General features: G+C 38.0%; 1 protein-coding gene across 1 annotated transcript in view; it reads left to right on the plus strand.

Moving 5' to 3' along the window:
* The window catches only part of oxsr1b (oxidative stress responsive kinase 1b), a 119,411-nt gene that overhangs the window by 5,952 nt on the left and 86,113 nt on the right, over positions 1 to 27,346 (plus strand). Inside the window, exon 2 of the mRNA XM_061964888.2 lies at positions 18,868 to 18,980. Within this exon, the coding sequence (XP_061820872.1) occupies positions 18,868 to 18,980 (113 nt within the window). The remainder of the gene's footprint in view (positions 1 to 18,867; positions 18,981 to 27,346) is intronic.

Raw genomic sequence — 27,346 nt, forward strand, 5'->3', positions numbered from 1 at the left:
ATTGCCGAGTCCCGTATCAGGTCCACGGTGCAGAAGCAGCATTCCCAGCTGTGCAGGGCTGCCCGAGGATGGGCCTGCTATCTTCCCTGGGGAGGGAAGGGGGCCGGGTGGTGTTATTACACGGTTCACACTCACTCCTTTCAGCTCATTGTGTGCCGCAGCAAACCAGACTGCAAAGAAATACAGTCTGGGCTAATCCACTGTACGCTCTACTTCCTGGTTGCCGCGGAAGGTCTGGATTGACAAAATAAAACCATCCCTGATTAAAAAAACTTGACACAAAAATTCCAGTCGGCAGTTTTTTGAGAAATTGTGTGTGAATGCTGGAATGTGCAAGTCGTACCTGAAATGCTAACATTCGCATGTTAACGGGTAAAATGGGTCGACTACCAAGTCTTATGACTTTAAAGTGTATGCATGTAAAATGAGCTAAAAACGTTAGCACGCTAATGTTAGCACGCTAATGGTAGCACGCAAATGTTAGAATGTATCAAGTGCCAAGTCCATAGACATCTTCTAAGGGTACGCAGCATGGAGCGTTACTGCCTACTGGCGCTGACGAGACGCGGGGCCGCCATCTTGGAGTGGTGATTCGCTCCACTCAGTGCAATTCATTTGGCAGGAGCAATGAACTGTCAGCGCATTTAATTCATTTTACCTAACTGAATACTACGGAGCCCCTAAAGCAGCGTTTCTCAAAGTGTGGGGCGCGCCCCACTGGTGGGGAATAGAGACATGACAGGTGGGGCGCGAGGAACGGGAGGAAATTTCACTTACATTTTTTTTTTTAATTATTATATTCTTAGATTATTTTTTTTACTATGCTTTCATTTTCTATACACACTGTAAATCACTTTGTGATTCTGTCTATGAAATCCGCTATATAAATAAATGGAAATTACCGGTACTTATTTTTACTGTAGGCTTTAAATTTCTCGGTAGGAGCGAAAGTTTGACAGACATAGCAACGTAACTAATGGGGGCGGGGCTAAGCGGAACAAACTTTCGCGCGGATGGGTAGCAGGCTAATGTGTGGACCACAATTACACAAATATATACATTTGTGACTCGCACCTCAAAGGTCGTCGAGCCAGAGCCAGCGCCTGCAGAGAAACAAAAATCTGACGGGCACACACTGTGTCATTCACCGGGAAGCACTCGCGTCAAGGCAGCTCAGCCCCGAACTCAATGAGGTTTTAACAGATGTTGTGAGCGCGGTAAATTTGATCAAAACACGACCACTGAAAGTGCGACTGTTCTCTGCACTGTGTGAGGAAATGGGAGCTGATCATACAGCCGTGCTGTTTCACAGTGAAGCAAGGTGGCTCTCCTGGGGCAAAGCGCTGTCACTTGCCCTGTCTTGCCAAATGCATAGCTCCTCCTTTTTATTTTTTGCAGAGATTGCAAAGTGGCACTTTTATTTTATTTATTATTGAACTTGATGCAAGTTATTTGATTTATTATTGAACTTGATGCAAGTTATAACACATTTTTGATTTATTATTGAACTTGATGCAAGTTATAACACTTGTTTTATTTATTATTGAACTTGATGCAAGTTATAACACTTTTTTGATTTATTATTGAACTTGATGCAAGTTATAACACTTTTTTTGATTTATTATTGAACTTGATGCAAGTTATTTGATTTATTATTGAACTTGATGCAAGTTATAACACTTTTTTTGATTTATTATTGAACTTGATGCAAGTTATAACACTTGTTTTATTTATTATTGAACTTGATGCAAGTTATAACACTTTTTTTGATTTATTATTGAACTTGATGCAAGTTATTTGATTTATTATTGAACTTGATGCAAGTTATAACACTTTTTTGGATTTATTATTGAACTTGATGCAAGTTATAACACTTTTTTTGATTTATTATTGAACTTGATGCAAGTTATAACACTTAATTTGATTTATTATTGAACTTGATGCAAGTTATAACCCTTTTTTTGATTTATTATTGAACGTGATGCAAGTTATAACACTTTTTTTGATTTATTATTGAACTTGATGCAAGTTATAACACTTGTATTTGATTTATTATTGAACTTGATGCAAGTTATAACACTTTTATTTTATTTATTATTGAACTTGATGGAAGTTATTTTATTTATTATTGAACTTGATGCAAGTTATACCACAGCTGCACAGTTATTTTTTTTTATTTATTGAACTTGATGTTATTTTATGTTATTGAGTTTGAATGTATACAACTTGATGTTCAATAAATTTGAAAATGTTAAAGCTTGGCATTAGCGCTCTGTTGGGGCGATGGGGGCAGGTGGGGCTTGAAAACTCCCCCTTGTCCAAAGTGGGGGATGACAAAAAAAGTTTGAGAATCACTGCCCTAAAGGGACATGGGGGAAAAAATAATAATATTTTTTATTTTTTATTTTTATTTTTTAGACATGTATCTCGTGCGCACGAGATACATGTCTAAAAAAATATTTAATTTTTTTTAAATGTATATAGCTTTATAAAAAGTTTCTCCTGCGCACAAGATACATGTCTTAAAAAAAAAAAAAAAAAAAAAAAAAGTTATTTTTTATTTTTTTATAACTTTCTCGTACACACGAGGTACATGTCTAAAAAAAAATAAAAAAAATAAAAAAATAAATTATACAAATTTTTTTCCCCCCATGTCCCTTTAGGGCAGGGGTGCTCATTACGTCGATCGCGAGCTACCGGTCGATCTCGGAGGGTGTGTCAGTCGATCACCAGCCAGGCATTAAAAAAATAGTCCTAAAAATGAGCGATCATAAATCTTCACTATGACGTCACTTTCGTCACTTGATTGACATTCACGGCAGCTGAGGGTCTTCTGAGATGACGCTGGCTGCTGCCAGCTCATTAAAATTACCGACTGGAAGGCGAGAAACACTTTATTTCAACAGACTCTGGCGCCGTACCTGTCGTCAAAACTCCAAAGACCGACTGCACAGTTGCACAATAAAAGCTCTGCTTCATCCTGCCTGCGCTACCAAAATAAGAGTCTCAGAAAGCTGGCGTGCACAAGCTAGCAAGCTACGGAGTTTGCCGACAATGTATTTCTTGTAAAGTGTATACAAAGGAGTACGGAAGCTGGACAAATAAGATGCCAAAAACCAACCACTTTCATGTGGTATTGGACAGAAAGGAGGACTTTTTTTCTCCTCCATTCGAAAATGCGGACATTATCATCACCACTGTCTGATTCCAATCAATGCAAGCCATCACAATCAGGTAATACACCAACTTATATTCTTGTCTTCATGAAAGAAAGGAATCTATATGTGTTAAACATGCTTGTATTATCTTTAACCACCTTTAACTTGTTAACAATATTAACTATATGTGTTAAACATGCTTGTATTATCTTTAACCAAGTTGTTAACAATATTAACTATATGTGTTAAACATGCTTGTATTATCTTTAACCACCTTTAAGTTGTTAAAAATATTAACTATATGTGTTAAACATGCTTGTTTTATCTTTAACCACCTTTAAGTTAACAATATTAATTATTTGTGTTAAACATGCTTGTATTATTTTTAACCACCTTTAACTTGTTAACAATATTAACTATATGTGTTAAACATGCTTGCATTATCTTTAAACACCTTTAACTTGTTAACAATATTAACTATATGTATCAAACATACTTGTATTATCATTAAACACCTTTAATGTATTAACAATATTAACTATATGTGTTAAACATGCTTGCATTATCATTAAACACCTTTAACTTGTTAACAAAAACATATATTTCATAAATAAGTAAATATAAATTATATATATGAATGAGGTAGATCCCCACGACTTGATCAATTGAAAAGTAGCTCGCCTGCAGAAAAAGTGTGAGCACCCCTGCCCTAAAGGGTCATGGGGGAAAAAATAATAATATTTTTTTTATTTTTTTTATTTTTTTAGACATGTATCTCGTGCGCACGAGAAACTTTTTATAAAGTTATAAAAAAAAAAAAAAAAAAAATTTTTTAATAACTTTATAAAACGTTTCTCGTGCGCACGAGATACATGTCTAAAAAAATATTTAAATTTTTTTTTATATAACTTTATAAAAAGTTTCTTCTGCGCACAGATACATGTTTAAAAAAAAATTTAAAAAAATATTTTTTATTTTTTTATAACTTTCTCGTACACACGAGATACATGTCTAAAAAAAAAAAAAAAAAAAATAAATTATAAAAATTATTTTTCCCCATGTCCCTTTAGGGGCTCCGTAGAATAACACTGATTTTCTCGCGCTTTTTTGTCATACGTGTAGCTATGATAAAGGACACATGTTTTGGCGTGTTTTATTATTCATAGTTTGCTTAACAGTAATAGAATATTCTTATATGCTATTAGTGACCAGACGTCCGAGATCAAAACTGGGAATATAATCCCAGAGAAGGGGGAAAAAAACGATCAGCTATTTTTAAGTTGAAGAAACAATATGATTAGGTTATATATACATGTGTATATCCTACATAAACAATGTATGAATACATTAGATATCTATATATCTTAGGGACCTATAGACTGTATCGCATAGAGTTTATTCTGTATTGACACTTTGTATTGATATTTTGTATTACATTCTTCCCTTAAATGATCATGTTTACAGTGATTGTTTTATATGTATTTTTTAGGTATGTCGCATTTGGATAAAAGCGTCTGCCAAACACTTCAACATAAACCTATATAAACACCAGAAAGTCTTTATATCAGCTAAAACCACCAATCTGTTTCACTGGATTCAGAATAAAACCAAATTCTGTCTTGCCCAACAATGTTAGTATTTGAATATTGTTACTTGAAGACTTATTCCTGGTTACAATTATACTGTTAAGAAAGTATTGTCTTATACTTTGCCTAAAATGAGAATGCATCATAATCAGTGGCGGCTGGTGAATTTTGTTTTAGGTGGGGCTGAAAGTTTGTAAACCAAACCCCTGTAGGGTGGTCATCCTCCCCCAGAAGATTTCTTTGTGATGTTCACATACAAATGAAGCATTCTGGTGCATTCTGACAAAATAATGAAGAGAAAATAGAACATTTCATAGGTTTGCAGAGAACTATATACAATATGCACACTGAAGGCATGATGCCACCATAGGTTTGCAGAGAACTATATACAATATGCACACACTCTTTTCACAAAATACAACCAATAGTACGTTAATGTTAAATCTTACTTGTGAAAAGTAATCCCCCGATTCCTATTTTCAACAGTCCGCTCATTTGTTTTCTACCTGTCAACTGTCAGTTTAGGCTGCTCGCCAGCTCCTCATCACCACTTCAAGATGGCGGCCCAATTTCTCGCGTCACAGCAGCCAATGCTGCGTCTACTTATAAGATGTCTATGGCCAAGTCATGTGGCTATGAAGCGTATATGCATGTCAAACTAGCTTTGATTGATTGATTGATTGAAACTTTTATTAGTAGATTGCACAGTTCAGTACATATTCCGTACAATTGACCACTAAATGGTAACACCCGAATAAGTTTTTCAACTTGTTTAAGTCGGGGTCCACGTAATCAATTCACGGTAACACATTAGCATGTTATCGTTAGCATGCTAATGTTAGAATGTGTCGAGTACCAAGTCGTATGACTATGAAGCGTATGCATGTACAACTAGCTGAACAGATTAGCATAATGTGTCATGTATCAAGTCATATGACTATGAAGCTTTTGCATGTAAAACTAGCTAAAAATGTTAGCATGTTAATGTTAGAATGTTAGAATACAAATTATTTTTCCATAGTTAAATAAGAATAACAGGGCAAATTAATGTTACACAGTCGTTATTTCCTGCCACTAAACCCGCAGAAAATACTTCTTCTCCATGTTCACATTTTCACACTTTGCACTATTTTCTTATTGTCAAGTGTTCAATGTGATTTTACTATTTTGTTGACATTGTTTGAGTGTTTTCCATGCTTGTGTTGTCATTTCCTTTCTGCCTTGATAGGTGAGGGATTATAATCTAAGGAAGTTACTTTTCAAAAAAATATTATTCTCCTGCACCTTATTTTCCATAAGTCATAAAAAATGTCAATAATTATCGATATCGACCGATATATTAATAATATTTAAACATTTACTGCATAAAAAAACGTATTTCCATAGTTAAACAAGAATAACAGGGCAAATTAATGTTACACAGCCGTTATTTCCTGCCACTATAAAATAGTTCCCAGGTTTCTCTGTTTACATTGTCACACTTTGCACTATTTTCTTACACTTTATGAAGCATTTCTTACATATTCATTATTTTAAGATCTTATTAAGTTTTCAATGTGATTTTACTATTTTGTTGACATTGTTTGAGTGTTTTCCATGCTTGTGTTGTCATTTCCTTTCTGCCTTGATAGCTGAGGGATTATAATCTAAGGAAGTTACTTTTCAAATAAATATTATTCTCCTGCCCCTTATTTTCCATAAATCATAAAAAATGTAAATAATTATCGATATCAACCGATATATTAATAATATTTAAACAAGTACTGCATAACAAAAACGTATTTCCATAGTTAAATAAGAATAACAGGGCAAATTAATGTTACACAGCCGTTATTTCCTGCCACTATAAAATAGTTCCCAGGTTTCTCTGTTTACATTGTCACACTTTGCACTATTTTCTTACACTTTTTGAAGCAGTTCTTACATATTCATTATTTTTATAATCTTATTGTTAAGTGTTCAATGTGATTTTACTATTTTGTTGACATTGTTTGCGTGTTTTCCATGCTTGTGTTGACATTTCCTTTCTGCCTTGATAGCTGAGGGATTATAATCTAAGGAAGTTACTTTTCAAATAAATATTATTCTCCTGCTCCTTATTTTCTATAAGTCATAAAAAATGTCAATAATTATTGATATCGACCGATATATTAATAATATTTAAACATTTACTGCATAACAAAAACGTATTTCCATAGTTAAATAAGAATAACAGGGCAAATTATTGTTACACAGCCGTTATTTCCTGCCACTATAAAATAGTTCCCAGGTTTCTCTGTTTACATTGTCACACTTTGCACTATTTTCTTACACTTTTTGAAGCATTTCTTACATATTCATTATTTTAAGATCTTATTGTTAAGTGTTCAATGTGATTTTACTATTTTGTTGACATTGTTTGAGTGTTTTCCATGCTTGTGTTGACATTTCCTTTCTACCTTGATAGCTGAGGGATTATAATCTAAGGAAGTTACTTTTCAAATAAATATTATTCTCCTGCATCTTATTTTCCATAAGTCATAAAAAATGTCAATAATTATCGATATCGACCAATATATTAATAATATTTAAACATTTACTGCATAACAAAAATGTATTTCCATAGTTAAATAAGAATAACAGGGCAAATTAATGTTACACAGCCGTTATTTCCTGCCACTATGAAATAGTTCCCAGGTTTCTCTGTTTACATTTTCACACTTTGCACTATTTTCTTACACTTTATGAAGCATTTCTTACATATTCATTATTTTACGATCTTATTGTTAAGTGTTCAATGTGATTTTACTATTTTGTTGACATTGTTTGAGTGTTTTCCATGCTTGTGTTGACATTTCCTTTCTGCCTTGATAGCTGAGGGGTTTGAATCACAGGAAGTTACTTTTCAAATAAATATTATTCTCCTGCTCCTTATTTTCCATAAGTCATAAAAAATGTCAATAATTATCGATATCGACCGATATATTAATAATATTTAAACATTTACCGCATAACAAAAACGTATTTCCATAGTTAAATAAGAATAACAGGGCAAATTAATGTTACACAGCCGTTATTTCCTGCCACTATAAAATAGTTCCCAGGTTTCTCTGTTTACATTTTCACACTTTGCACTATTTTCTTACACTTTTTGAAGCAGTTCTTACATATTCATTATTTTTATGATCTTATTGTTAAGTGTTCAATATATAATAATATTATTCTCCCTGCTCCTTATTTTCCCTATATCATAAAAATGTCAATAATTATCAAATTTGACCGATATATTAATAATATTTAAACAATTACAGGGCAAAATAATAACAGGGCAAAATAATGTTACACAGACGTTATTTCCTGGGACTAAACCTGCAGAAAATAGTTCTTCTCAGGTTTCGCTATGTTTACATTTTCACACTTTGCACTATTTTCTTACATTTTATGACGCATTTCTTACATATTACTTCATTTTAAGAGCTTTTTGTTAAGTTTTCAATGTGATTGTACTATTTTGTTGACATTGTTTGAGTGTTTTCCATGCTTGTGTTGACATTTCCTTTCTGCCTTGATAGCTGAGGGGTTATAATCACAGGAACATTTTAAATGAAATGTTTTCTCCATCCATCCATCCATGCATTTTCTACCGCTTGTCCCTTTCGGGGTCCTGCTCCTTATTTTCCACTGGTTATAAAAAATGTCTAATTATCAATATGGACCGACATATTAATAATATTAAAAATAATTACTGCATAACACAAATTCCTTTCCGTAGTTAAAAAAACAAAACAGGACAAATTAATGTTACACAGTCGTTATTTCCTGGCACCAAACCTGCAGAAAATAGTTAATTAAATGCTGATAATATCCACACTGTTTCCTTCAAACGTCCATGCTGAAAGACTCCCACCGTGACCTTCTCCTTTAAGAAGCTAATTCAAGGCCATACTAATTTGATAAGGTGTGGTTAGCACTTCTTCAACTGTACTTGACCCCAGTCCTCCGGTTTCAACCCTTTCCACCTTGTTTAGTATCTCCATAACCTCATGGCGAACACTTTTATCGCCTCGTTGGTGCCTCATCCGCACCAGCAGCTTGTGTTGGAACGCTCACATTCCCCAAAGGGCGCACACCGCCCGCTAGTTGCAGCGCAGCGCTGAGACTTGAGCGTTCGGGTCGGCGGCAGAGTAAGAACTTCTTGACACAGTGTGACTTTGGAAGGTTTGGAGTGGACCTCCTGACACTCACAAGGAGGAGACGTGCTTACAGACAACATGGAGGCTTGTTTTGTCACCTTCTGGACTGCATCCTACACTATATTGTATACATGGCTGACATTTACACCTCACACCCACATGCTTCTATCAGGGCCCATACCCGTTATTAGTAGCTACGTTTTCCTCCGCTTTGAACCCGGCGACTTAAACAAACACTTTTTTGGACGAGTTTTGCATTGCCCTGTTGTTCAGACTGAGCTTTGAACCGGAAGTACAAGCGCTGTTCCGTCGTCTCGCCATCCATAGCGGTTCTACTCGTTCAGATTCTTCGTTCATCGGTCCGAGCGACATTTGTGAGTTTTACAATACAACTAAAACAATTCGTACTTGCTAAATCGTCCGTAGGAGTCTTTTCATGCATATTTGAATGTGCTTTTACAGTGTTTTTCAAGATACAGTCTGGTGTGCCGTGGGAGATGATCTAATTTCACCTATTTGGGTTAAAATATTTTTTGCAAACCAGTAATTATAGTCTCCAAATGATGTGTTGTTGTTGAGTGTCGGTGCTGTCTAGAGCTCGGCAGAGTAACCGTGTAATACGCTTCCATATCAGTAGGTGGCAGCCGGTAGCTAATTGCTTTGTAGATGTCGGAAACAGCGGGAGGCAGTGTGCAGGTAAAAAGGTGTCTAATGCTTAAACCAAAAATAAACAAAAGGTGAGTGCCCCTAAGAAAGGCCATTGAAGCTTAGGGAAGGCTATGCAGAACAAGTCTAAAACTGAACTGGCTACAAAGTAAACAAAAACAGAATGCTGGACGACCGCAAAGACTTACTGTGGAACAAAGACGGCGTCCATCCGAACATGACATGACAATCAACAACAACTGAAATGTTCTTGATTGCTAAAACAAAGTAGATGCGGGAAATATCGCTCAAAGGAAGACATGAAACTGCTACAGGAAAATACCAAAAAAAAGAGAAGAAGCCACCAAACCCTGGGACTTATAAAACGGTGCGGCTAATTTACGGATTTATCTTATCTGACGGCCATAATGCAAATAGTTAAAAACAAACACACAGACACTGGAAAAAGTGTGTTCTTGTTTGTGCTATATGGCGCCATCTTTTGGATGGGTTTTGCATCGCCATTCTGATCAAACCGAGCTTTGAACTGGAAGTACATGTGCCGTTTCGTCTTCTCGCCGTCCATAGCGTTCGTACTCGTCTGGATTCTTCGTTCATCGTTCCGAGTGACATTTGTGAGTTTTACAATACAACTAAAACAATTCGTACTTGCTAAATCGTCCGTAGGAGTCTTTTCGTGCATATTTGAATGTGCTTTTACAGTGTTTTTCAAGATACAGTCTGGTGTGCCGTGGGAGATGATCTAATTTCACCTATTTGGGTTAAAATATTTTTTGCAAACCAGTAATTATAGTCTCCAAATGATGTGTTGTTGTTGAGTGTCGGTGCTGTCTAGAGCTCGGCAGAGTAACCGTGTAATACTCTTCCATATCAGTAGGTGGCAGCCGGTAGCTAATTGCTTTGTAGATGTCGGAAACAGCGGGAGGCAGTGTGCAGGTAAAAAGGTGTCTAATGCTTAAACCAAAAATAAACAAAAGGTGAGTGCCCCTAAGAAAGGCCATTGAAGCTTAGGGAAGGCTATGCAGAACAAGTCTAAAACTGAACTGGCTACAAAGTAAACAAAAACAGAATGCTGGACGACAGCAAAGACTTACTGTGGAACAAAGACGGCGTCCATCCGAACATGACATGACAATCAACAACAACTGAAATGTTCTTGATTGCTAAAACAAAGTAGATGCGGGAAATATCGCTCAAAGGAAGACATGAAACTGCTACAGGAAAAAAACAAAAACAGAGAAGAAGCCACCAAACCCTGGGACTTATAAAACGGTGCGGCTAATTTACGGATTTATCTTATCTGACGGCCATAATGCAAATAGTTAAAAACAAACACACAGACACTGAAAAAGTGTGGTCTTGTTTGTGCTATATGGCGCCATCTTTTGGATGGGTTTTGCATCGCCATTCTGATCAGACCGAGCTTTGAACTGGAAGTACAAGTGCCGTTTCGTCTTCTCGCCGTCCATAGCGTTCGTACTCGTCTGGATTCTTCGTTCATCGTTCCGAGTGACATTTGTGAGTTTTACAATACAACTAAAACAATTCTTACTTGCTAAATTGTCCGTAGGGGTCTTTTCGTGCATATTTGTATGTGCTTTTACAGTGTTTTTCAAGATACAGTCTGGTGTGCCGTGGGAGATGATCTAATTTCACCTATTTGGGTTAAAATATTTTTTGCAAACCAGTAATTATAGTCTCCAAATGATGTGTTGTTGTTGAGTGTCGGTGCTGTCTAGAGCTCGGCAGAGTAACCGTGTAATACTCTTCCATATCAGTGGGTGGCAGCCGGTAGCTAATTGCTTTGTAGATGTCGGAAACAGCGGGAGGCAGTGTGCAGGTAAAAAGGTGTCTATTGCTTAAACCAAAAATAAACAAAAGGTGAGTGCCCCTAAGAAAGGCCATTGAAGCTTAGGGAAGGCTATGCAGAACGAATCTAAAACTGAACTGGCTACAAAGTAAACAAAAACAGAATGCTGGACGACAGCAAAGACTTACTGTGGAACAAAGACGGCGTCCATCCGAACATGACATGACAATCAACAACAACTAAAATGTTCTTGATTGATAAAACAAAGTAGATGCGGGAAATATCGCTCAAAGGAAGATTGCCTGATTGGCTGTCAGCGTGTCACTCCCACTGATCAGTGATCACTTCCTGCGTTGCTTGGTTACCAGAGAGCGAGTACTTTTGTTAACGCAACCTTTTGATGCAAAAGAAAAAGAAAAACATTTAATGTTTCATGAAATGCATTTTTTTATTGATATCAATTATGTCTCTATTGTGATATATATTGATATCCTTTAATCGCCCAGCCCTAATTTCAAAACCTTCTTCTCCGACTTGCTCAGCTGGTCCTTCCGCTTTTTTTTTTTTAACAAAAAAAATCTTAACAATCATTGCTGTCACACTTTTTCTCCCTTCATAATACAAGTAGCACATCATTATTTCCCCTAATTGGAACTGTGTATCGTTTGAGTAATGTTAATTTTCAGTTACTTCAGTAACTACACGTATTTTTGTAGCGTATATTTTATAGGACCTACAAACCAGAACACCATTACTGCAGTCGGCATGTGTTCTTCCACTCGGTTCTCGCCAGGGGTCGGCAACCCAAAACTGTTCAAGGAGCCATATTGGACCGAAAATACAAAAATATAATCTGTCTGGAGCCGCAAAAAGTTAAAAGTCTTATATAAGTGTTATAATGAAGGCAACACATGATGTGTCTATATTGGCTTAATTAGCCTACTATCAAAATGACTTTAAAAGTCTTATATAAGTGTTATAATGAAGGTAACACATGATGTGTCTTTATTAGCTATATTAGCCTACTATCAAAATGACTTTAAAAGTCTTATATAAGTGTTATAATGAAGGCAACACATGATGTAAGGGTCTATATTAGCCTACTATCAAAATGACTTTAAAAGTCTTATATAAGTGTTATAATGAAGGCAACACATGATGTGTCTTTATTAGCTATATTAGCCTACTATCAAAATGACTTTAAAAGTCTTATATAAGTGTTATAATGAAGGCAACACATGAAGTAAGGGTCTATATTAGCCTACTATCAAAATGACTTTAAAAGTCTTATAAGTGTTATAATGAAGGCAACACATGATATGTCTTTATTAGCTATATTAGCCTACTATCAAAATGACTTTAAAAGTCTTATATAAGTGTTATAATGAAGACAACACATGATGTAAGTGTCTTTATTAGCTATATTAGCCTACTATCAAAATGACTTTAAAAGTCTTATTTAAGTGTTATAATGAAGGCAACACACGATGTAAGGGTCAATATTAGCCTACTATCAAAATGAGTTTAACAGTCCTATATAAGTGTTAAGGAAGGCAACATATGGTGTAAGTGTCTATATTAGCTGTATTAGCCTACTATCAAAATGGGTTTAAAAGTCTTATATAAGTGTTATAATGAAGGTAACACATGATGTGTCTTTATTAGCTATATTAGCCTACTATCAAAATGACTTTAAAAGTCTTATATAAGTGTTATAATGAAGACAACACATGAAGTAAGGGTTTATATTAGCCTACTATCAAAATGACTTTAAAAGTCTTATAAGTGTTATAATGAAGGCAACACATGATATGTCTTTATTAGCTATATTAGCCTACTATCAAAATGACTTTAAAAGTCTTATATAAGTGTTATAATGAAGGCAACACATGAAGTAAGGGTCTATATTAGCCTACTATCAAAATCAATCAATCAATGACTTTAAAAGTCTTATATAAGTGTTATAATGAAGGCAACACATGATGTGTCTTTATTAGCTATATTAGCCTACTATCAAAATGACTTTAAAAGTCTTATATAAGTGTTATAATGAAGGCAACACATGAAGTAAGGGTCTATATTAGCCTACTATCAAAATGACTTTAAAAGTCTTATATAAGTGTTATAATGAAGGCAACACATGATGTGTCTTTATTAGCTATATTAGCCTACTATCAAAATGACTTTAAAAGTCTTATATAAGTGTTATAATGAAGGCAACACATGATGTGTCTTTATTAGCTTGATTAGCCTACTATCAAAATGACTTTAAAAGTCTTATATGAGTGTTATAATGAAGGCAACACAAGATGTAAGGGTCTATATTAGCCTACTATCAAAATGACTTTAAAAGTCTTATATAAGTGTTATAATGAAGACAACACATGATGTAGGTGTCTTTATTAGCTATATTAGCCTACTATCAAAATGACTTTAAAAGTATTATATAAGTGTTATAATGAAGACAACATATGATGCAAGTGTCTATATTAGCTATATTAGCCTACTATCAAAATGAATTTAAAAGTCTTATATAAGTGTTATAATGAAGACAACACATGATGTAAGTGTCTATATTAGCCTACTATCAAAATTAGTTTAACAGTCCTATAGAAGTGTTAAGGAAGGCAACATATGGTGTAAGTGTCTATATTAGCTGTATTAGCCTACTATCAAAATGGGTTTAAAAGTCTTATATAAGTGTTAAGGAAGGCAACATATGATGCAAGTGTCTATATTAGCTGTATTAGCCTACTATCAAAATGACTTTAAAAGTCTTGTATAAGTGTTATAATGAAGACAACTATTGACTTTATTTTGCTTGAACAGCTATATGAATTTAAAGAGAATAATGATTGTAGCTGAGATAGGCTCCATTACTTTAAATACCCACATTTGTATTACGACCCACTACTATAGTTCACTTCCCAAAAAGTAAGATGATTTCATGGTTCCTTTTTCAATGGCACTCACCAAAGTAAGTGCTCAAATATACCGTTAATACGTGCGATGGTAGCAGCTGATCTCCCTAATGGATGATTGGCATCGGAATTGGCAGCAGGAAACCCAGCTTGGACATACCACCGCAGAAAACGGGCCTCTTGAGGTGTTCTGTTCAAATGTGCAAATTAAAAATGACTTTTCACAGCAGCACAACTGAAATGCACTTAAAAAAAAAAAAAGGCGATTCTCCAGGATGGCGAAGGAAGTGAAATGTCTCTTTAAAGGGGAAGTGCACTTTTTACAAAATTATTTGCAATCCTTATGCAAGTTCTTTTTTATGCTTACGTTGCTCGATTCTGCCTAAAAAGCGCTTAAAAAACAATCAATCAATCAATCAATCAATCAATCAATCAATCAAACTTTATGTATGAAGGGCTTTTCATACATAAAAGAAATGTGACGCAAAGTGCTTTACAAAGTTAAAAAACAATACCCCGATGACCCATATCCCCCATTGCCACACACACACACACACACACACACACACACACACACACACACACACACACACACACACACACACACACACACACACACACACACACACTTATATGTGCAACTACATGGACCAATGATTGCATAACTGAGTACAGAGGAGACATGTGCGTAAACACTATCACGTCTGCACTATGAGGTCATCAGACTAGAGATGTCCGATAATATCGAACTGCCGATATTATCGGCCGATAAATGCTTTAAAATGTAGTATCGGAAATTATCGGTATCGGTTTCAAAATTATCGGTATCTGTTTCAAAAAGTAAAATGTATGACTTTTTCAAACGGGGCGGTATAGCTCGGTTTGTAGAGCGGCCGTGCCAGCAACTTGAGGGTTGCGGGTTCGATCCCCGCTTCCACCATCCTAGTCACTGCCGTTGTGTCCTTGGGCAAGACACTTTACCCACCTGCTCCCAGTGCCACTCACACTGGTTTAAATGTAACTTAGATATTGGGTTTCACAATGTAAAGCGCTTTGAGTCACATGAGAAAAAGCGCTATATAAATGTAATTCACTTCACTTCACTTAAAGGCACTGCCTTTGCGTGCCGGCCCAGTCACATAATACCTACGGTTTTTCACACACACAAGTGAATGCAAGCATACTTGGTCAACAGCCATACAGGTCACACTGAGGGTGGCGGTATAAACAACTTTAACACTGTTACAAATATGCGCCACACTGTGAACCCACACCAAACAAGAGTGACAAACACATTTCGGGAGAACATCCGCACCGTAACACAACATAAACACGACAGAACAAATACCCAGAACCCCTTGCAGCACTAACTCTTCCGGGATGCTACAATATACACCCCCGCCACCCCCTAATAACGTGATAGCGTGTGTGAGAGCGTGCGTGTGAAAGACTTTGTAAGAGGGTGAGAGCGTGAGAGAGCGAGTGTTTGAGAGCGCGTGTGAGAGAGCGTGTGTGTGAGAGCGTGCGTGTGAAAGACTGTGTAAGAGGGTGAGTGTGTGTGTGAGAGAGCGTGTGAGAGAGTGAGAGAGCGTGTGAGAGCTTGGGTGTGAAAGACTGTGTAAGAGGGTGAGAGAGCGTGTGAGGGCGTGCGTGTGAAAGACTGTGTAAGAGGGTGAGCGAGTGTGTGAGAGAGTGAGAGAGCGTGTGAGAGCTTGGGTGTGAAAGACTGTGTAAGAGGGTGAGAGAGCGTGTGAGAGCGTGCGTGTGAAAGACTGTAAGAGGGTGAGAGCGTGAGAGAGCGAGTGTGTGAGAGCACGTGTGAGAGAGCATGTGAGAGCGTGTGTGTGAGAGCGTGCATGTATAAGACTCTAAGAGGGTGAGCGCGTGAGAGAGGGCGTGAGAGAGCGAGTGTGTGAGAGAGCGTGTGAGAGCGTGCGTGTGAAAGACTGTGTAAGAGTGTGAGCACGTGAGAGAGTGTGTGAGAGCGTGTGTGTGAAAGACTGTAAGAGGGTGAGAGCGTGAGAGAGCGAGTGTGTGAGAGCACGTGTGAGAGAGCATGTGAGAGCGTGTGTGTGAGAGCGTTCATGTATAAGACTCTAAGAGGGTGAGCGCGTGAGAGAGCGAGTGTGTGAGAGCGCGTGAGAGCGTGTGTGTGAAAGACTGTGTAAGAGGGTGAGCGAGTGTGTGAGAGAGCGTGTGAAAGACTGTGTAAGAGTGTGAGCACGTGAGAGAGTGTGTGAGCGAGCGTGTGTGAGAGCCTGTGTGTGAAAGACTGAAAGAGGGTGAGAGAGCGTGTGTGTGAGAGCGTGTGTGTGAAAGACCGTAAGAGGGTGAGAGCGTGTGTGTGAAAGACTGTAAGAGGGAGAGAGTGTGTGAGAGCGTGTGTGTGAGAACGCGTGTGAGAGGGTGAACGAGTGTGTGAGAGAGCGTGTGTGTGAGAGCGTGTGTGTTCCAGTGGAACCTCTTAGTGTGGACCTCACATTTGTTTGTCTTTCAAAAGTAATCCTTCACCACCTTGGAAGTAACATAATCAATATTTACCCCCAAACTTTCTGTCCTAACTTTTGTTTACTGCCAAGTTTGAAGAAGGTAAAAACAACAAAAAAAACCCAAGAAAGAGCAAAGTAAACAAGTCAAGCTTTTGATGGTCGCTATGACGATACATCCATGATGGTCGCTATGACGATACATCCATGATGGTCGCTATGACGATACGTCCATGATGGTCGCTATGACGATACATCCATGATGGTCGCTATGACGATACATCCATGATGGTCGCTATGACGATACATCCATGATGGCGCACAGTTTTGTGTGTGGCCGTCGAGGTCCCTGAGATGAGTTTGACGTAAGAGTTGACCTTTGTTTAGTCGCTCCCTGGCAGGAAATTACAAGGGAAATTGCAACTTTATTGGATTATCATCACAGTCATGATGACTAACTTTGTACGCTCATGTTGCTGGAAGACACGTTGAGGTTTGAAGAAATGTTTCTTTCCCCGCTAACATGCCCCTTTCTTCCAAACACTCTGGCTCAGTGAAAAGTCCAGACAATGGACACTTTGTTAATATTTGGGCAGAGCCCAGATGAGGGCATAGGGGCTTAGGAAAAGCTTACTGGAGTGTGTGAGAGATAGAGAGTGAGAGAGCGTGTGTGAGAGAGAGAGAGAGAGAGAGAGCGAGCGTGCGTGTGAGAGAGCATGAGTGTGTGAGAGAGAGAGAGAGCGTGTGAGAGAGCGTGTGAGATAGCATGAGTGTGTGTGAGAGAGAGAGAAAGAGAGCGTGTGAGAGAGCATGAGTGTGTGTGAGAGAGCGTGCGAGAGAGAGCGTGTGAAAGCATGAGTGTGTGTGTGTGTGTGTGTGTGTGTGTGTGTGTGTGTGTGTGTGTGTGTGTCTGTGTGTGTGTGTGTGTGTGAGAGAGAGAAAGCGAGCGTGTGAGAGAGCATGAGTGTGTGTGAGAGAGAGAGAGAGTGAGAGAGCATTAGTGTGTGAGAGAGCGTGAGAGAGCATGAGAGTGTGTGAGAGAGAGACAGAGTGAGAGAGAGCGCGAGGGTGCGTAAGAGAGCAAGAAACCGTGTGAGCGTGAGACAGAGAGCGTGTGAGAGAATGTGAGAGAGCGTCTGAGAGAGCATGAGTGTGTGAGAGCATCTGACAGTGTGAGAGAGCGTGTGAAAGAGAGAGTGAGCATGTGTGAAAGCGTGTGAAAGAGAGAGTGAGAGCGTGTAAGAGAGCGGAAGTGTGTGTGAGAGAGTGTAAGAGTGTGAGAGAGCGTGTGAGCATGTGAGAGAGCGTGAGTGTGTGTGTGAGAGAGCGTGAGTGTGAGATAGCGTGAGTCAGAGCGGGTGAGAGAGAGCTTGAGTGTGGAAGAGAGAGAAAGCGTGAGAGAGAGTGTGAGTGTGTGAGAGAGCGTGAGTGTGTGAGAGACTGAGAGCGTGTGAGCATGTGAGAGAGCGTGAGTGTGTGAGAGAGACTGAGAGCGTGTGAGCATGTGAGAGAGCGTGTGAGAGAGCGTGAGTGTGTGTGAGCATGTGAGAGAGCGTGTGAGCATGTGAGAGAGCGTATGAGAGAGTGTGAGTGTGTGTGAGAGAGAGTGAGAGAGCGTGTGAGCATGTGAGAGAGCGTATGAGAGAGCGTGAGTGTGTGAGAGCGTGTGAGAGAGCGTATGAGAGAGCGTGAGTATGTGTGAGAGAGCGTGTGAGCATGTGAGAGAGTGTGTGAGAGAGCGTGAGTGTGTGTGAGAGAGCCTGAGTGTGAGAGAGCGTGTGAGCATGTGAGAGAGCGTGAGTGTGAGAGAGAGCGTGTGAGCGAACTCGTCCAAAAGATGGCACCATAGCACAAGCAATAACACACCATTTCAGTGTGTTTGCTTGAGTTTAATGAAAACTATTGAAGCCAAAACATGATGGCCCTTGAATTAGCCCCACCGTTTTATAAGCCCTAGAGTTCAAAGTGTAGGAAAACGTAGCGGCTTACAGTCTGGAATTTACAGTACTTTGTTACGGTACTCATCATGGATCCACAATCAGAGCTTTGTTGTGTCTTTCTTCCCCAGGGAGCGGGGCCACCGCTGTGGTTCAAGCCGCCTACTGTGTGCCACGCAAGGAGAAGGTGGCCATCAAACGCATCAACCTCGAGAAGTGTCAGACCAACATGGACGAACTTTTGGTAAGGTTGTCCACGCCTTTGTTATCCATGAGCTCTGACAGGAAAGCGTTTGCTCACCTCGTGGCGTGCTCCTCAATCTTCATGTCCACATGGCAACCCTGTCAGGGAGGCTCATCGTCATTATGCCTCAGACAGCGTTTCCAGTGGAGGTGAGAAGGACATGATGGATAGATATTGGTTTGTGACTCACTCTTCTGGCTTTGAAGCGTAAGATCAGCTTATTAAATGCAAACCTTGTGGCTTTTCTCCACGAGAAGAAAGCAGCAGGCAGGCTATTGACCACTGAGCGGCAACAATAACCTATAATAATGAATCTTCCAGCACATACACAATGTTGACATCTATAGTTATATTTTGATAAACAATCATAAATAAATATTTCAGCACATATACAATGTTGACATATATAGCTATATTTTGATAAACAATCATAAATAAATATTTCACCACATATACAATGTTGACATATATAGTTATATTTTGATAAACAATCATAAATTAGTCTTTGAGCACGTACACAATGTTGACATATATAGTTATATTTTGATAAAAAATCATAAATGAATCTTTCAGCACATACACAATGTTGACATCTATAGTTATACTTTGATAAACAATCATACATGAATCTTTCAGTAAAAACACAATGTTGACGTCTTTTGTTATATTTTGATAAACAATCATAAATTAGTCTTTCAGCACATACACAATGCTGACATATATAGCTATTTTGATAAACAATCTTAAATGAATCTTTCAGCACATACACAATGTTGACGTCTATAGTTATATTTTGATAAACAATCTTAAATGAATCTTTCAGCACATACACAATGTTGACATTTATAGTTATATTGTGATACACAATCATAAATGAATCTTTCAGCACATACAAAATGTTGACGTCTATAGTTATATTTTGATAAACAATCATAAACGAATCTTTCAGCACGTACACAATGCTGACATATATAGTTATATTTTGATAAACAATCATAAATTAGTCTTTCAGCACATACACAATGCTGACATATATAGCTATTTTGATAAACAATCTTAAATGAATCTTTCAGCACGTACACAATGTTGACATTTATAGTTATATTGTGATACACAATCATAAATGAATCTTTCAGCACAGGCACAATGTTGACGTCTTTAGTTATATTTTGATAAACAATCATAAATGAATCTTTCAGCACGTACACAATGCTGGCATATATAGTTATATTTTGATAAACAATCATAAATTAATCTTTCAGCACATAGACAATGTGGACATCAATAGTTATATTTTTATAAACAATCATAAATTAATCTGTCAGCACATACACAATGTTGACATTTATAGTTATATTTTGATAAACAATCATAAATTAATCTTTCAGCACATACACAATGTTGACGTCTATAGTTATATTTTGATAAACAATCATAAATTAATCTTTCAGCACATACACAATGTTGACGTCTATAGTTATATTTTGATAAACAATCATAAATTAATCTTTCAGCACGTACACAATGCTGACATATATAGTTATACTTTGATAAACAATCATAAATTAGTCTTTCAGCACATACACAATGTTGACGTCTATAGTTATATTTTGATAAACAATCATGAATTAATCTGTCAGCACAAACACAATGTTGACATTTATAGTTATATTTTGATAAACAATCATAAATGAATCTTTCAGCGCATACACAATGTTGACATTTATAGTTATATTTTGATACACAAACAGAAATGAATCTTTTAGCACATACACAATGTTGACATTTATAGTTATATTTTGATACACAATCATAAATGAATCTTTCAGCACATACACAATGTTGACGTCTATTATTCTATTTTGATAAACAATCATAAATGAATCTGTCAGCACATACACAATGTTGACATTTATAGTTATATTTTGATAAACAATCCTAAATTAATCTTTCAGCACATACACAATGTTGACGTCTATAGTTATATTTTGATAAACAATCATAAATGAATCTTTCAGCACGTACACAATGCTGACATATATAGTTATATTTTGATAAACAATCATAAATGAATCTTTCAGCACATACACAATGTTGACATCTATAGTTCTATTTTGATACACAAACATAAATGAATCTTTCAGCACATACACAATGTTGACGTCTATAGTTGTATTTTGATAAACAATCATAAATTAGTCTTTCAGCACATACACAATGTTGACGTCTATTATTCTATTTTGATAAACAATCATAAATGAATCTTTCAGCACGTACACAATGCTGGCATATATAGTTATATTTTGATAAACAATCATAAATTAATCTTTCAGCACATAGACAATGTGGACATCTATAGTTATATTTTTATAAACAATCATAAATTAATCTTTCAGCACATACACAATGTTGACGTCTATAGTTATATTTTGATAAACAATCATAAATTAGTCTTTCAGCACATACACAATGTTGACGTCTATTATTCTATTTTGATAAACAATCATAAATGAATCTTTCAGCACGTACACAATGCTGGCATATATAGTTATATTTTGATAAACAATCATAAATTAATCTTTCACCACATAGACAATGTGAACATCTATAGTTATATTTTTATAAACAATCATAAATTAATCTTTCAGCACATACACAATGTTGACGTCTATAGTTATATTTTGATAAACAATCATAAATGAATCTTTCAGCACGTACACAATGCTGACATATATAGTTATACTTTGATAAACAATCATAAATGAATCTTTCAGCACATACGCAATGTTGACATCTATAGTTATATTTTGATAAACAATCATAAATGAATCTTTCAGCACAAACACAATGTTGACGTCTATAGTTATATTTTGATAAACAATCATAAATTAATCTTTCAGCACATACACAATGTTGACATCTATAGTTCTATTTTTATAAACAATCATAAATTAATCTTTCAGCACATACACAATGCTGACATCCGTAGTTATATTTTGATAAACGATCATAAATTAATCTTTCAGCACATACACAATGCGGACATCTATAGTTATATTTTGATAAACAATCATAAATGAATCTTTCAGCACAAACACAATGTTGACGTCTATAGTTATATTTTGATAAACAATCATAAATTAATCTTTCAGCACATACACAATGTTGACATCTATAGTTCTATTTTTATAAACAATCATAAATTAATCTTTCAGCACGTACACAATGCTGACATATATAGTTATACTTTGATAAACAGTCATAAATGAATCTTTCAGCACATACGCAATGTTGACATCTATAGTTATATTTTGATAAGCAATCATAAATGAATCTTTCAGCACATACGCAATGTTGACATCTATAGTTATATTTTGATAAACAATCATAAATGAATCTTTCAGCACATACGCAATGTTGACATCTATAGTTATATTTTTTTTTTTTTTTTTTTTTTTTTTTTTTTTTTTTTTTATGTCCTGTCCAGCTTCTCAGGCAAATCATATAGTTGATGTAGATGCCCATGTCGGCTGTTCAGATTTACTTTACAAAAGAGAAGTGTAGGATACTTCTCTTGTTGCCTTATTTGTATTTGACTTTATTAAATGTATTTATATTATCATTTAGTGCAGCCGGGCCGGAGCAGGAGGGGATAGAAAGAGAAAAAAAAAGAAGACAGAGGGGGAAATTGTGGGGACAAGAGGGGGATTAGACAGAGAGACAAAAACAACAACAGCAAACAACAACAACAACAACAATAGAGCAACATCAGCAAATATGACATGTACAAATATGATGGTAAAAGTAATAGCAAATAAGCAGTTAGCGAAAAATAAAAAATAATACAGAAATGACAATGAGCATTATTACACTACAAATGGATCAATACAAATACCAATAGAAATAGCGCTATTGATAATGAACAATACCAATAATTTACCTTTATTATCAACAATACAGTTGTTTAAATGCAACAATACATATACGTAATGATAACTTGAGATACGAAAGAATGCAGAAAAATGGAGGGGGAGAAAGAGAAGCAACCTACATTAACCTTGTAGATTGTTATAGTCACAATAGGTTAAGCTTTGTCAGTGTGCCATGTGTTACACCCAGTTTACCCTAGGGCAACAACGTTAATATATGTTTGATGAAACGTGATTATGTGCATGAGTGTAAGTATGCATATGTACTTGTATATGTACAGAATGTGTATATGTGTTTGTACAATGAATGTATATGTACAGAATGTGTATATGTGTTTGTACAGTGAATGTATATGTACAGTATGTGTATGTTTGTATATTGAATGTGCGTGTGGATGTACGAACATTAGGTAGGTAAATATGTACTGTATTTGTGTATGTATGTGGGAGCGTAGGTACCTATGTACGTATGTGAGCATATGTGAATTTGCATGTACAATACATTCGACTCCCAGAGTGCGTGGGAGCCAGAGCACGGCCCCATCACCCCCGAGAGCCCAACCCACAAACAGGAGGCGTGGTGCCCAGGGAACCAGGGACCACCGCCCCCACGCAGTCAAGCCGGCCAGCGACAGGAACCCCAGAGCCCGACCCACCGTACCGCCCACAAGGGCCAGCAGCAGGCCGCAGACAGACGCACCCGGCGGAGGACAGGGCACGAGAAAAGCAGGGGACAGCCAGACCCCAAGTCAGCGAGAGACCACACCCCACACGGGCAGAAAGGCGAGACGCCCCGCCCGAAGGACCCAGAGACTCCCCGCAACCGGACGGGAAGACCGCCCCCGCCCCACCGGCAACCGGGCCCCCACGAGCCCACCCCCCACCCCCGGAGAGCGCGGCGAGGCCAGCCCCCGGCCACCCCACCCAAACCGGCCGCCGCAGGACCACCCAGGCACAGGGCCACGGGAACCACCCACCCCACCCGCAGGGACCCCAACGATGGAGATGGAACAACCAGCAACCGCCCCGCCGAGCCCCCCCCCCTGAGGGAGGGGAAAAATTAAAAAATAATATTAATAAAATATATTTTAAAAATAAATAAATAAATAAATAAATTAATTAATTAATTAAAAAAAAAAAAAGAATTAAAAGAAGATATAGTTATATTTTGATAAACAATCATAAATTAATCTTTTAGCACAAACCCAATGTTGACATCTATAGTTATACTTTGATAAACAATCATAAATGAATCTTTTAGCATATACGCAATGTTGACATATATAGTTATATTTTGATAAACAATCATAAATTAATCTTTTAGCACAAACCCAATGTTGACGTCTATAGTTATACTTTGATAAACAATCATAAATGAATCTTTTAGCATATACGCAATGTTGACATATATAGTTATATTTTGATAAACATTGTCAAAATGTTTATGATTGATACACAATCATTTATGATTGTGTATCACAATATATCTATAGATGTCAACATTGTGTTTGTGCTGAAAGATTAATTTATGATTGTTTATCAAAATCTAACTATAGATGTCAACATTGTGTCTGTGCTGTAAGATTAATTTATGATTGTTTATCAAAATATAACTATAAATGTCGGCATTGTGTATATGCTGAAAGATTCATTTATGACTGTTTTTCAAAATATAACTAACTATATATGTTAACATTGTATATGTGCTGAAATATTTATTTATGATTGTTTATCAAAATATAACTATAGATGTCAACATTGTGTACATGCTGAAAGATTCATTTATGATAAACAATCATAAATGAATCTTTCAGCACGTACACAATATTGACATCTATAGTTATATTTTTAATTTCACCACACTATGTGTGGTGAAATTTGTCCTCTGCATTAGACCCATCCCCTTGTTCACCCCCTGAGAGGTGAGGGGAGCAGTGGGCAGCAGCGGTGGCCACGCCCGGGAGTCATTTTTGGTGATTTAACCTCGATTTTCCAACCCTTGATGCTGAGTGCCAAGCAGGGAGGTATTGGGTCCCAGTTTTTTAATCTTTGGTATGACTCGGCCGGGGTTTGAACTCACAGCCTACCGATCTCAGGGCGGGCACTCTAACCGCTAGGCCACTGAGTGGGTTATTTTGACATCTATAGTTATATTTTGATAAACAATCATAAATTACAAATCATTGTTTTCATCAACGTGCACTTGTTTTGATTTGTTATCGTCCTATTTTAGTAAATGAAAAATTAGATAACCAAGTCGACATTTTTTAGTCAACTGGAATGTTCGGTTCGGATGTTAAAAAGTACTCATCCCTCTACTAATATAATGATATTGTTCCACAATCCCCTTTGATCCTTGGCAGAGCGCTTTCTTACTATTTGTTGTGATCACTTTCGTACGTGTAACAGATTATGCACACCTCAGTCCGCAGTTCAAACATGGGTTTATTTTTGTCATTGTGTCTTCTCCTGAACGCAGTCGCCTGTGACGCCGCATGGCTCCCATAATGGCCTCTCTTGTGATCGTGGCACCAGCGTGTGACACTCTGATCCTTACAATCGCTCATTTAGACGCCGGGCTTGGACGTCCTTTGACATGGCAACCATCAGAGCCAATCAAGGAGAAGCACAAGTGTCACTGAGTGGACTGTTTCCTGGAGAGAGGCCACATAATTCGGTTTTCTCAAACCCCGTCTTGTACCTCGTAGATCCATCGACGGGCAGACGATGTTACTTTCAGCAAATAGGACCATGTCACATCAGTCATGTCGCTGACCAATTGGATTTTCTTTCTTCCGCCTCCTCTGGATTGTCTTTACTTTTTGGGTCTCATGTTGCAACATGGAAAATGACATTGTTGCAAAGAACAGCTTCGAAGTACATTGTCCATGGATGTTCTCATTCATCCAGGTCGTCGTATTCTCAGTCCTTCTGTGTTAGAATATAAATAGTTGGGGTTTTGGCACCAGCTGCTAGGCTCGGTCTGAACAATCTAACTCTTAAGACTCGATCTAAAACAATGTAAGTCCAAGACTCAATCTGACCAATATAAGTCAGAGTCCGAGACTCGATCTGACCGATCTAAGTCTGAGACTCGATCTGACCAATCTTAAGTCCGAGACTCGATCTGACCGATCTAAGTCCGAGACTCCATCTGACCGATCTAAGTCCGAGACTCCATCTGACCGATCTAATTCCGAGACTCCATCTGACCGATCTAAGTCCGAGACTCCATCTGACCGATCTAAGTCCGAGACTCCATCTGACCGATCTAAGTCCGAGACTCGATCTGACCAATCTAAGTCCGAGACTCGATGCGGCCAGTCCAAGTCCGAGACTCGATTCGGCCAGTCCGAGACTTGATGTGACCAATCTAAGTCCAAGACTCGATCTGACCAATCTAAGTCCGAGACTCGATCGGACCAATCTAAGTCCGAGACTCGATGCGGCCAGTCCGAGACTTGATGTGACCAATCTAAGTTTGAGACTTGATGTGACCAATCTAAGTTTGAGACTCGATCTGACCAATCTACGTCCGAGACTCGATGCGACCAGTCCAAGTCCGAGACTCTATGCGACCAGTCCAAGTCCGAGACTCGATGCGACCAGTCCGAGACTTGATGTGACTAATCTAAGTCTGAGACTTGATGTAACCAATCTAAGCCCGAGACTTGATGGGACCAATCTAAGCCCGAGACTTGATGGGACCGATCTATGTCCGAGACTTGATGGGACCAATCTAAGTCTGAGACTTGATGGGACCAATCTAAGTCCGAGACTGGATGGGACCAACCAAAGTCCGAGACTGGATGGGACCAACCAAAGTCCGAGACTGGATGTGGCCTACCAAAGTCCGAGACTGGATGGGACCAACCAAAGTCCGAGACTGGATGGGACCAACCAAAGTCCGAGACTGGATGGGACCAACCAAAGTCAGAGACTGGATGGGACCAACCAAAGTCCGAGACTGAATGGGACCAACCAAAGTCTGAGACTGGATGGGACCAACCAAAGTCCGAGACTGGATGTGGCCTACCAAAGTCCGAGACTGGATGTGGCCAACCGAAGTTCGAGACTGGATGTGGCCAACCGAAGTCTGAGACTGGATGTGGCCAACCGAAGTCCGAGACTGGATGTGGCCAACCGAAGTCCGAGACTGGATGTGGCCAACCGAAGTCCGAGACTGGATGTGGCCAACCGAAGTCCGAGACTGGATGTGGCCAACCGAAGTCCGAGACTGGATGTGGCCAACCAAAGTCCGAGACTGGATGTGGCCTAACAAAGTCCGAAACTGGATGTGGCCAACCAAAGTCCGAGACTGGATGTGGCCAACCAAAGTCCGAGACTGGATGTGGCCTACCAAAGTCCGAGACTGGATGTGGCCAACCAAAGTCCGAGACTGGATGTGGCCTACCAAAGTCCGAGACTGGATGTGGC

Source organism: Nerophis lumbriciformis, linkage group LG07 (genome assembly GCF_033978685.3).
Source record: "Nerophis lumbriciformis linkage group LG07, RoL_Nlum_v2.1, whole genome shotgun sequence".
Classification (NCBI taxonomy): Eukaryota; Metazoa; Chordata; class Actinopteri; order Syngnathiformes; family Syngnathidae; genus Nerophis; species Nerophis lumbriciformis.